This window comes from Coturnix japonica, chromosome 1 (assembly GCF_054131305.1).
Source record: "Coturnix japonica strain WE chromosome 1, WE-NBRP24, whole genome shotgun sequence".
Lineage (NCBI taxonomy): Eukaryota > Metazoa > Chordata > Aves > Galliformes > Phasianidae > Coturnix > Coturnix japonica.
The window spans coordinates 79,234,887-79,247,970 of record NC_140663.1 but is presented as its reverse complement, the minus strand read 5'-3'; the positions used below and the strand labels follow the sequence as shown (position 1 = coordinate 79,247,970).

The 13,084-nt window shown below is 34.8% G+C and overlaps 1 protein-coding gene across 6 annotated transcripts in view; it reads left to right on the top strand.

Moving 5' to 3' along the window:
• Positions 1-12,414, top strand: part of CBLB (Cbl proto-oncogene B) — a 116,691-nt gene extending 104,277 nt beyond the window's left edge. For all 6 annotated transcript variants that reach the window (XM_085546118.1, XM_015877632.3, XM_085546131.1 and 3 more), the window contains 3 exons: positions 791-928; positions 3,451-3,570; positions 8,820-12,414. In XM_085546118.1, the coding sequence (XP_085402244.1) occupies positions 791-928; positions 3,451-3,570; positions 8,820-9,082 (521 nt within the window). In that variant the 3' untranslated portion in view covers positions 9,083-12,414. The remainder of the gene's footprint in view (positions 1-790; positions 929-3,450; positions 3,571-8,819) is intronic.
• The last annotated feature ends 670 nt before the right edge of the window (positions 12,415-13,084 follow it).

Sequence of the window (13,084 nt, the reverse complement as noted above, 5' to 3'; positions counted from 1 at the left end):
AGGATTTGAGTGAAAGAAAACTTAATTAAGTTACATTGATAAGTTTTTCTATTGCTTTTCCAATGTCAAAGGACAGTTCAAAACTCACTGCTGCTACAGTCACATAAAGCTATCTTCCCTAGTCCAGACTTAGTCTTGTGCCAATGAGGTAGACATTTTGAGGTCAATAATATTAAAGAGGCCACTCTGCCTACATACTGAGACTGAGCTTGACATCACATCTACTTTCATCAACAAACTCAATTCTCTCATTGCTAGACTATACTGTATGTGTCATCATCCAATAAAACCTCTTGAACAATGCTTGGTAACTCTGGTCCTGTCTGCATTACATTAATGTAAGGGGAGTTATTTTGCCGAGTATACTAAATTGACTTTGTATCTTAGGTCAGAGCTTTAGAACAGAAGATAAAGATAACATATGGTATAATCGGATGTAGTCAGCATTGGTACTTGAATATAAGTATATTTTCTTAGCCACTGAAGCATTATTATTATTCTACACTGATAATCAATGAGACTTTCATTACAATACAGTCATACAATACAGTCAGTTGAACCATTTAAAAGACATTCCTCCCCGTCTCCATCCAAGAAAAGAAACTGAGCATGTTTTAAAAGAGGACTTTACATAGTAGGAGTCAGGCTAACAACTTTAGTAATGCAGTCACTGATCTGCTAGACAAATCCCAGGAGCAAGGGACACAGTAGCCAGAGAAAAATCAATTTCAAACCATTCTATGATGCTTTATGAAGTTTTGTTCATCTAATAAGTCTTTCCTAAATGCAGGTGACGATGCGTTTGATAGCTCACCTCCTTCACTACCACCACCACCACCACCTGCTAGGCACAGCATCACTGAGCACACGAAACCGTCTGGCTCAGGAAGTCGACCTCCTTCAGGACATGAACTGTTCCTTCATCCTGGTAGGAATATAAAAAATAATATATATTTAATTTCATTTATTCCAGAAGTTAAACTGTTATTCAGTAGAGTTGTCATTAGGCTTCAGAAATCTGTTTTGTATTCAGCTCAACATACAGATATATAAGGAATAGTTTTGCTTTGTTTTTTTGGTTTTTTTTTTTTTTTAACTGTTATTGAATGGTGGAGTTGAAAAAACAAAGAATAAGACAAGTCAGCTTTTCATTATCACAAAGTAATAAGATAAAGTCAATATTTTTATACAAGGCAAGATATTTTGTTAAATTGTATTTTTCTCATAGGAATTATTACTTCCAAAGTACCAATTTTTCTGTTGTGATCTGAGGTATCCTCTTGTCAATTCCATTGTTTTTTATAGTTCATTAATAATTCATGTATGGTTATTTTTTTCCAAGTTGCTACTTGGGAAAAAAATCGAAAACATGAGAAAATAATGCCCTGTTTTGTTAGAACTGTTGCTGTAAGATTTTGCAGCAGAACTGTATTAATTGTGAACACAGCTGCAGGACCCTGTGGTTTTATATTTTTTTTTATAATTAGTGAAATTTTCACCTAGCTTTTCCCACAGGACACTGTCACGTCTTTAGTCCAGTGTTTTGCGTATGAAAGTCATGAAAGTTACATTTAGAATTCATTAGTGTGAGCTGATGACCGTTTGATTGTTGGGTTAATCAAGTTGTGTAAATTTGTTGCTGATAATACAAGTTAGAATGGGGATTTTATGAGTTACAGGGCATGTCTACCAAGTGGCTTTTTTCCCCTTTGTAGAAGCTTCCAAAGAATACTGGTGTCTCTGTTTATTCGTTCCAAGAACATTTGTGATTAGATCCCTTCCTCTTTCCTAACTCTTCTTGATAAGCTATATCAAGAGGTTTAAATTTAAATGTTTCAGTTGATAGGGTCATAGGAGTGCAGGAATGTAGATGACATACAAAATTCATAATAAACTGATAGGTTGTAGGGTGTTTTTCTCACCTTTGTGAATGTCATCTGTGGTATTTGAGTGTGTCAACTTAGGTTGAACCAAAATAATCTGCTTTGAAATGTTTTCATTGTGTACATGTATATATATTTTGCCATCACTTGAAATCTCAGCACTGAGTAGTTCACCAAAACTGTATATGCTTAATAATGTGGAACTCTGCTTCTGCGTGCGTCCAGGTAAAAAGATTAAGCACGCTGCAGGTTGTAAAGGTTGATCACAAATACGGAACCAGGAACTAAAGTACCTTCAATGCTTCAAAATAAAAATAATGTAATCTTTAGCATTTCAGTCTTCAATTGTTTAATCTGACACAATATCTGAAAATATTGTATATATCTGAAATACACTCTGCACCATTCAGTTCTAATATGAATGCTGAGGGGGAAACAAGAAAGTCCTCCATCATGCAAACTCTATTGATCTGTCTACAGTTCCCCGGTATATGCAGGGTTTTTAAATATCTTTTCCTAATACTCAGAAGAAGCATCACTGATAGTGTTTAGAAAATATTTATTTTTTAATTAAAAATCAGGAGAATGCATTTATGGCCATTTATTCTTTATTTTTACATAGTGAATACAGTCTTACAACAGCATGAGTCTTTTTAGATACATATGTCTACTTGAGCATATGTGCCTTTGTGAATTGAACTTTAAATTCTTTTTTTATTTTTATGGTACTTCTAAAGACATATTGACATATTTTACACTTTGTATTGTGCCAAATAAACTATTGCAAATGATATGATGCATTTTTGAAGACTGATTTCCATAGATGTCTTCAGAGTGATAACATAGCTGTTCTTCTGAGCCTGCGAGATTAGAATAATAATCTCACCATCAACAGTAGAAAAATGTTGCATACATTTTTGAGTGAAGACCAGAAGTTAGGTCCAGAATAATGTCAAAAGCTTGTTCTGCAGTCTTCACAGTATTAAAATAAATAAATATTTTTAAAGGGGGCCATAGTATGCCAGGCCTATACCTTTCTCTGATTCTTTAAATTCTGCTCCTCTAATCAGGAGGCAGAACTCTTCACAGCTTTCAGCAGTCCCTGTAATGTTCACCCAGTAACTGGCACTGTGCAAGTAAGTAAATCTGACCCTGCAGATGGTGGGACTGCAAAGCACTGAAGTGTCAGCTGAGCTAGCATGGATACTTCTTATTTTGCTGTTTCATGTCTTGCAGCTTCTATATTTTACCAGCCAAAGTCCTCAGAGTGTCAGGGCTGAGTAATTGGAAGGTGCATCATGAATGTCAATGGAAAAACAATAGTGCAAAGGTAGACCACTATTTCTACTGTGCTGTTCTCCTCAAAACACAGATACGTGTCCTCTATGCAAGTTGGGTGTATAAATGCATACAATCATGATTTGGGGAACACCTCTGCCCAGATTTGTGGCTTTTTTTCTTTTTTAAAAAGAGACTCTTTTAAGACTAAGGTTTGTGTATCAGCCCTTCCTGATCACCAATACTTGTTCTAATTCTTCTAAGATGCTCTATTTCTTTATTATTACAGATCCTCATTTTGATCCAATAGCTGGTCATGTTCCCTTGCCACCTGTTCGTAGAGTAACTGGAGAAAATGTCAAAACAAATAGAACATCTCAAGACTATGATCAGCTTCCTCCCTCTTCAGGTAAGGTAGAAAACTATTTCTGTAGAAGGCTATGGCCTCATGAAAGAGGAGGTAACTTCAATCCATAATGTCAAATAAGACAACTAGCAGCAGAAGTATTGCATTATAAAAGCACAAAATCATCATTGGGTTATAGAGATTAAAGTTCTGCTGTATATAGGTAAAATTGGTTACCTGTTTCTTTGAGGTTATGTATGTTACTATGGCAGTACTTTATGCCAAGCAGAATGCTAATATGATTTGTGGTGTTTCTGGTTATTTTTGAGAAATGCAAAGATATTTCTGCTGTCTTTGAGTACACTGGAGATCAGAAGTTACTTAGGGCCCAAAAGCCCCTTCCAGCTTTGTTTTATTGCTTCTTCAAAAGAGAAGTAGTTTCACTTTCTACAGTATTAATAATTTCTGATCTTTTTTTGCTAGTATGTCTGTCTGAGGTTCATGGAAAAATTTATATTTTAAAATTTTTATTGGATCTGCAAGAACCAAAACCAATTCAAATTCAGTCTTGCTACAAAATAGGTACAATGGAGTTAATTCCTCTGCTATTAACATTGTCCTTAATGTTTATGGAGAATACAAATACTACGTAAACAGAATATATATTGAAATTAATTTAAATGTATATAATATCAGTGTTGCTTGTATTCCAAAGTACTTTCATCACTTTGTAGACAAATTTTATTTTCTTTATCTGTGTGTATGGAGCAAGGGGTGGGGGGGAAGGTGATTATCTGAACCATTAAACTTAAACAATACTTGTTCTCCAGATAGAGTGAATTGTATGTTGAAACTATTTTCTAATGCATGGAGAAAAGGAAGGACATCTGTAGTCTTTCAGTCTTTATGGTCTTGAGTGTTTAATTGCATCAGTAACAAGTAGAAAAAATGTACAATTTTTAATGATAATTATATATCTCTTTCTTACAAATTCTTAGTTCTACTCTTCTGGGGAATAGGAAAGAATACCTATTTCCTCACTAAAGTACTGGGGAGATTAAGCATACAGAGTGCTATAGAATCTTCTGTGAGTACCAAATCTGAGAACGTGTGTGATGCCTTTAATAAAACAGCATCATTTTGGTGAGGATACTATTATTAATATGACAGTTATATGACTCGTTTTTTCCTATTGTTTTAAAAACACTTATTTGATAATACACATTTCATATGTGACCCTGTGAGGAGGTCTGTTTGCCTTACAATATTAGCCTGATTAATGAGGGTTTTATAATTATAACACAAATTATGACTACCTTTTAAAAATTTTAATACCTGCACTTCTTTTGTGGAACAGTCTTTAATTTACCTAAATTACTGCTAGATCCTTGCTAGTTAAGTTCTTGCAGCTCTTTGATGTCACTCAACACATACTGTTCTGTCTATTTATTTTTCCCATAGTCGTCCTCTGAAACATCTAAACACATTGACCTTTGCTATAAATACCACTCTAAATCAGTATGACGTACAGCAAGATATTCTATTTAATTTCAATTAAATGAAAGCTATGTGATAGATCGTATCATACTCTTAATTGGAAGGTTTTGATTTTTTTTACAGTGATAGTACTTCCATAGAGTGGAACCGATGAACTTCAAGGTGTACTGATTCATCTTACACTATGATATAAGTACAGTGTAAAGATTGTAACTCTGCTTAAAACTTTAGTTTTCATATTTATTCTGATTTAATCAGTTCACTTAGGAAGTTCTGCATTTCAGCCCTTTTGTATGGTGGCTCTTTGAACTAGCTGGAAAGGAAATGTACTTTACTCTAAAATCTAATTATAATTTAGCCACTGGCTCCCTAGTGTAGCGCTGGGAGTCCTTTGACTTATGTGCTTCATTTTGACTGAAAGTTTGCTGTCCTGATATTTAACTGACTCGTTAACATGTAGTGACAATGTCATTCTAATTGAGCCATGTATTTAGATTTTAGCATAGAACAACAAGAGGTAGTTTTCAGCTGTGCACCTAACTATCCCAAAGGCATAATTTTTTTAACACCTTAAATACATCATTTTAAATTATTACAATAAAAGCAAAGGAAATGAGATTGCTTTTCTTTTTGATTGATATTTTACTTAAGCACAGCAAATTATGCATGGAAAAGGTAGAAGAAAATTAGGCCTCTAGTATACACGACTTTAGCTATTCTGTAAGAAATTGATTCAAATGGCTAGTTAAGAATATAATGGCTAGTTGAGTATAGCATATGCCTGTTCACTCATCTGGCCTTATTAAAGCATTTGCATGCAAATTTAAATACCTTTACAATTAAATATTCAAATTTAGGAGTCGGGCAGTGATTGGAGGTGTGTCACACATAATTTCAGGGTGAATTTCCATGAAACCCAATGAAAATCATTAGTTGTACTAATGCAAAATATGAAGATCACACCTAACAGCTTGCTGAAACAATATATGCAGGTAATCCTATCTCATTTTCTTCCTGTTCTGCCCATTCCTTAGCATAGATGTGTCCTTGATGTGCTTTGTTCCTGTGCATACCAAGCCATAGCTGCACAGAGGGCCTTGTCCTTATCCAGCAAGCCCTTGGCACCCATCATCTTCTCTGTTTGACTGTATCCCTGGTGCTTCTCCATCTGTTGGTGAAAGACCACGGAACATGCTGGAGAAGCAGCAAGGGTCATTTCACAGCAGAGAGGAACAGAGACAGCTGGCATCATTATATATATTCTCCTCCCACGGTATTACAGAGCCTTCACACCTTGCAACTTTTTCCATGGCTTTTAGACATTGAATAAATGAGTCTGTCTCAGCCTTTATACTAGTCAGTTTCCAAAGGGTTAAACTTAACACTGCATTACAGAAGTGTGGTAGGGGGAGACTTCTTGCAGTGGAAACTGTTAATTGAATTATACAATTAGGAAATCTGTTTCAGTTTTTAGTTAGGCATCCATGGTGGCTGAAACATCAAAGGATGGGAGGATGGAAAGGGAAGTCCTGCTTAAATACCTCTATCTCAGTGTCCAGATGGATGTGCAGCTTAGGCTTAGTATCTGTAAGCTCAGGATCCAACGTGATACCCAGCTTCAGCTCAAATTTTATGTGGATGTGAAGATATTGAAAGAAATGTTTCTCATAATGGAAATTTAGTTAGAGAGAGAAGAGCTGAAGTATCGGTGCTTTAGAGGGATATCATTAGAGTGTGAATAAAATGCATACATTGCAAATTTGCTGGCAGAATTAAAAATGACCTTTCAAAATGGTGCAATCACTTTAAAAAGTTTCTTAAGAAGCACCAGCAAAGTGAAGGCTTTAAATGAGAAATGACTTTAGTTTCAAGTTTGTAATAGGCTGGTTAGAGCAAAAATTACCTCATTTAGTGCATGCATGTGCACAGAGAAGGATCTGACTTACATATTAGGAGCCCAGAAGTAAATGTTTGCATCCTAAATAAAGAAGTTCATGACAAAATCTTCTGTATATCAGAACAGTTTAATATATCTGTGAAAGAAACTGTTTTTACATGATATATTGTAATTTTAAACATGAAGAATATTCTTCTGTTAGTCTTGTATTTCCTAAAACAGATGAAATTAGATATTTAAGCTTGTTCCTGATTTGGTTTAGGTTTAGTTATTAACTACCTCTTTTGAACTATAGCTAACTTCTTGATCCAGTGAGTTTCATTTATCTCCCACATAGTAGGTTTGGATCTGTCTTGTGGTGTGTTTGTGGGAATTATTAGTGTTTACATAATGCTTCACATCTTCAAAGGTGATTATTCAGAGATGAAACTTCGTAACAATTATAAGTCGTCCATCCTTGCCTATAGGTTGTCATAACTGTGTGCACAGGAAATGGGCAATGCAATTGCAACAAAATTAACATCAACCTTTTTATTTCAATTCTAATCAAACTACTCTCATCCATTTCTTACGCAAGTAACATCACCTTGCTAATGGTACTGTTTGCTTATCTTCTTTAAATTAAGATCTTTAGTTAAATTTCTGGGAATGCTCTCGTCAGAAAGTATGGAAACAGAACTGAGAGAAAAATACACTTTGGATAGATGCGCAATAAACAGCTATTTTCATCTATCTGAAATGCTTAATGCACCCTGCTGAATTACAGTTCTCTCTATCAAGTGTCATGATAAGTAGCATATTGTAACAGTAATACAAGAAATATCAAATTCTTTCATCAGTAAAAAGGAAAAAAACAACCCCCTGGGGCACGTAACACTGCAAAATGCCATTACTGTCAGTCTAAGTAAACAGGAAGTGTCACAGTCAGAAATGCATCTAATGTGTCTATCAAAGTCACTGTTGATGGATCATTTCAAAACCCTTTTTGAAGGATTAAAGACTTCTTTATTTTATTTTAAATACTTAGCTCTTGAAAGTCTTCTCTGCACTTTGCCTGCTTGTATTTAAGCTTCTTATTGTGGTATCAGTGAGGATAAAGAGGTTTCAGTAAAGCACCAAGTTTACTTGAGCACGAAGCTCTGACTCTCAGAAGATTAGGAAGTTTGAATATTAGCTCTTTTCATCAGTACATCATGATTCTTAGCACCAGCATTAGCTGTGAAGGTAACCTTTCTGCAGACAAGCAAAGAAAAAAAGAAGAGAGATTTTCTAAGGATGACTGAGGAAGAGTCATGTTTAGTTCTCACCACTGAGATTAATTGAACTAACCTTTTTGGGTTTTTTTAGTTGTTGGGGTTTTTTTTGTTGTTTTTTTTTCTTTTTACTTTTGGAAATCTACTTGTTTGTATTTTTGCAAACTGGTATGCATGAAATGACCTGCAATTGACTGAAAAGGACGTGCAAGATATAAGTGAAGGAATTTTCTCCTTCACAACACGTGTCCGGCTGGATTCCTCTCAGTGCAACTGAACAACCTGAATAAAATAGTGATCAATTTGTTTCTTTATTTTTAAACAGACTAAGAAAAACTACTTGAACTATAGGTTGAGAGTAGATGGCCTTTAAAGTTGTCACTGACTGTTTGCACCATCTTTACTGTTTTGTTGTGCTTTCTTTTTCTTCCAGCCATGGATAATTTGTATTGTAACTTGCACATTCTTACCATGTTATTTCCATTCTAAGTGTTCCTGAGGATTCTTCTGTCCAAATTTTAAAGTGAGATATATCAGTGAATTAAAGTGTCTCTTCACATTTGTTCGGAATTTCCCTTTGCAAAGTGCTTCATAAAGCTCGGCCTACGTATAATACAATTTTTAATCCACTTTGTAATGATTTCTATCTCATTTATTTGAAACAGATGGTTCACAAGCACCAGCCAGGCCCCCTAAACCGCTTCCTCGGAGGACTGCACCAGAAATACACCACAGGAAAGCATTCAATTCTGACAGTTCCACGGAAAATGTGGATGCAAAAATTGCAAAACTCATGGGAGAAGGCTATTCCTTTGAAGAAGTCAAGAGGGCACTTGAAATTGCCCAGAATAACATTGACGTGGCTCGCAGTATTTTAAGAGAGTTTGTCTGTTTTCCTCCACCAGTCTCCCCTCGTCTCAATCTATAGCAGCGTGAAGATTTTCTGGAGCATGTGAATTCTACATATACATGTGTGGACTGGGGAATGAGAGAAAGAAGAGAATATTTTTTCTTTCATCTTTAGCAGGAGACTCTGTTTCCAGCCGTGCTCATGGCTGCTCTGATCAAGACTTATAAATATGCTGAGGCTTATGTATTTTTGCTAGCCATACTTTTTTAAATCAGGGTTGAACTGACAAAATAATTTAAAGTTTACTTCCCTAGAACTTTTAATCTGTGAAATGCTTTTTCTTGTTTACAAGTTGATATGTTACAGTTTTCTAGTTGATGCCTGTACTATGTTCCCATTCATGTCCCCTTGTACTTTTGGTCAGTTCTGCTGTAGCATTCCCAACAGTTTCCATGCTGACCACCCCATCAACTAAATCATCACTTTCTACAAATTCTGTTTGCTTTTTTTTTCGTTTGTTTTTTTTCTCTTACGAGATGCTTTAATTGTTTTTGCATTTCAGCTCAGCAAATGCAAAAGTATGTGGCCTTCACTACTGATTTTTTTTTTTCTTATGAGATTCCTTTGCTTTCGAGAGAGGAAATATCTGAATGTAAAATATGTCTACAAACTGCCTTTTTAAAAGGTATTTTGACAACAATGTTGGACAGCTTTCTGTTTAACATTAATTCCATGACCTATAATTCTCAAGGTCTTTTATCCACAGCTTCTACAGTTAAGAACAACAACAACAACAAAAAAATCCCAGCCAACAGAAAAAAACAAACCAAAACAAAAACACTTTTTGCAGTGACACTGAGTTCTGACGTGTAAAAAGCTTTTTAAAAAAATTGATTGCAAATGTTCAAAAAAGCTCAAACACACATGACAGTGCTGCATTTTGATTACACACTAATTATACCTGTTGTCTATGACCAATGTATACTGAGGCATGCCAGACTAAGAAGGAATCATTTTGAATCACGTTTAATGGCATTCAGGGTAAATTCCAGTACAAGCTTCTGCAAAAATAACTTTGGAGTGATTATCCTGTGGTTCATTGTGGCTTGAAATTTGTTTGTATTAACTTGGAAACTTTAAATTCTTGGTGCACTGTTGATTCCTAATGCTACTGTAGCAGTATGTTTTGGAAAGCATTTTAATAGTCTCGTCCATACACTTTATTACACTAAAGTGTGTTTCTAATGCCTAAATTAATTCATTCACTTCCCGGCTACTTAGCTGGAATTGTTTCTTTGCTTTTGATGGCTAGTGATACTACAGGATTTGTGTTATTTTTAAGCCCCTGTTGATGCAAGCTAAATTAAATATCTTTCTAACATTAGAAAAGAGAAAGTGACAACTGTGTTCCTAGTTCACTCAAAGTTTAGAATCTAAATATTTCTAGTAGAAAATTGCTGCTTTCCTGTTTTTGTAGGAAAATTGGTAGCCTGCTCTTCCTCTGTTAGTGTCAAAAAGATAAAACTGTATGGTAGCTAGAGTGTTTTCCACATTTTGGGATGTGACCAGTATATGACAGCTTTCACTTTGTGCTAAACTGCGTTTGAGTCATATATTTATTGTTTCCTTTCAGCTGTCAGTTTTCTCCTTCACTTGTAGCAAGTTATAGAAGCTGTACCACTTACAGGATCAGATCTCAACAGCCAATACATTGGTTTTTAAAAATCTTAAATGCAGAAAATGTCTGTATTTCAGGATCCAAAATAAATGGGAACACCCAGAGGAAATTGCTGTGATGCTTCCAAGTCCATCGATTCATCGAAGACCGTATTCTTGAAACTTGCTAAACAAATTATGCAGCATCACAAAGCATACTATGTATCTATTGTTAATCTGCTTTGTTTCCATTATAAAAGATGATTAGGGGGATTAGAGCACAGGAAAGAGTTAGAATCTTTTCTATATAAAGTAAATAATGTTTGAATTTATGTTACAGAAAAGGTGCATTTACAACTTCTTTTAAATGTTCCCTGATTGCCTGCAGCTTATGGCAAGTTTTGCTTGAAGTTATCTTCTGAGCTTTTCATTCAAGTAATTCTCTCTCCTCTCTTTTGGGGGAAAGTTTTATGCTGTCTTGAGCCCTGTTGTTCATTTCTTTTGTTTACAGCATCACTGTAGCATTTTTGCTAACTAAATTCAAAATAATGCATGTCATTAAAAAACAAAAAACCATAAACCAGTACTTTTTTAATTTTTTTTTTTTTTTAAACTGAAATTATTGTATGGTTCCAGCATAACTGCCAGTTTGGCAGTGATGGCAGTGAGCAAAAGAAAGCTTTAAAAAGATGAGAGAAGAGAGAGTCTATAGATTGTAAAGCAGAGCTCTCTATTCTTCTCATTTTTTGCACAGCATCTTTGTACAGATGACACTCTGGCTGGTATTACTGTCTGATGAATTAAGGTTCTTAAGGTTCCTTTAATCTTTGAATGAGCGTGCCATTAATGCTTCTAAGTTGTTGAAAGTGGAGACTGTTTCAAACCTGTTTTGGTTGGCAATCAAGTCAGACAGTGAAATTGTTTTGCTAGAGTGCTGATGTTTACCTTGCAGAAATTAATAGGCTTAACTAATATGACGACAGTGTAATTATGTAAACAATTTTACCTTTTTAAAGACTTAAGGGTTCAAGTCTGGCAGTGTTACGCACGTATATAGCTTTAAACCAACCTGAGTAGTGAGACTGCTTGAATGAACAAAGTTGGCCAAGTTTAGAAATGTGTTCTATAATGGTTAAGGCTACAGGAATATCTCTTCCAAATAAATGTCATTGAAGGCTTTAGACCACCATTCTGATGTCTGTAAGGCCTCGCCTTTTATCTCCTCCTTGTGAAGTTACTGCATTTCAAGCAAATTGGCTGAATTAACACTCAGTATCCGAAGAGTTCATCTGGCACAGATTTTTTTTTCATAATGTGAATTTAGAAAGTTTTGTACCAGGATCGTTTCTTCTGTTTTATTTGTCATGTTTTCAGCTTGAAGCTTTACTTTGCACTGATCACTCTGACCTGAAAGCATTTAAATTTGTGTCTTAAAGCTTGACAAATTTCGAAGCAGATACAAATAGTGTATTCTAAGCAGATTCAGTTACTGCCTGCTGACCTGGAATTTAGTGTATATAGGAATGATTTCTTGAAAAAGGACTTTGGTCATTTCCATTTTCAAGGTTTTTCTTCCAAATAACTATTTTATCTGAAAATGCCTTTTATAAACTTGTCTAACATGTGGCAAACTTAGTGATGTGTTCAATTAATTTATATTTTATTCTACATTCTTTTTTAATTTTGGTTACTATGTAAGCTCAAGTTCTTTATCTGTTCTTGTAAGGTATTTTATAAAATTAATGTTAACAGAATGTTGGGTTGCTCCGTGTTTTTTCAAGACTGTGTCTTTCTGTTGTTGAGTATTAATGCTTTTCATATGCTGGTTTAGAAATATAAACTACTCTGTGTGGGGATCTTACAAGCTTGTAAGTGGCTTGTAAGACATAAAAAGGAGGCATCACTCTAAAATAAGGTGTATTACTGCATTTAGACATTTGCTTTGCATCCTCCCCTTCACTTATAAATTTCAGTTGTAAAAATTGACTACAACTTCAGAATGTGTATGCGATAGTTCTAAAGTGGAAAGGTAATCATAGAATCATAAAAACATTCTCCCTTGTCCTATCACTATTAGACCGTATAAAAAGTCACTCCCACTTGTGCTTAATGATCATCAAAAGTGATTAACATGTAATCTAAGCATACAGGATATTTTTCATGTGTGATGAAAATGACAACAGACTTGCACTGATATTGCATTAACATGCTGTACATTCTGAACTATTTCATTCTTAATGTAAAAAATGCTTAAGGATTGTAAAACATTTTTTTCCTGTTACTGTATTCCAGCCTTCTGAAAAAGTTTAGAATATCTAGCCCCATTCTTCTATGCATGATAATACAGCTATTATTATTTAAAGCCCAACACTTCCTGAAGGTAGGATTAGACCTTCAATTATGAGATTTTCATGCTACTTTCTT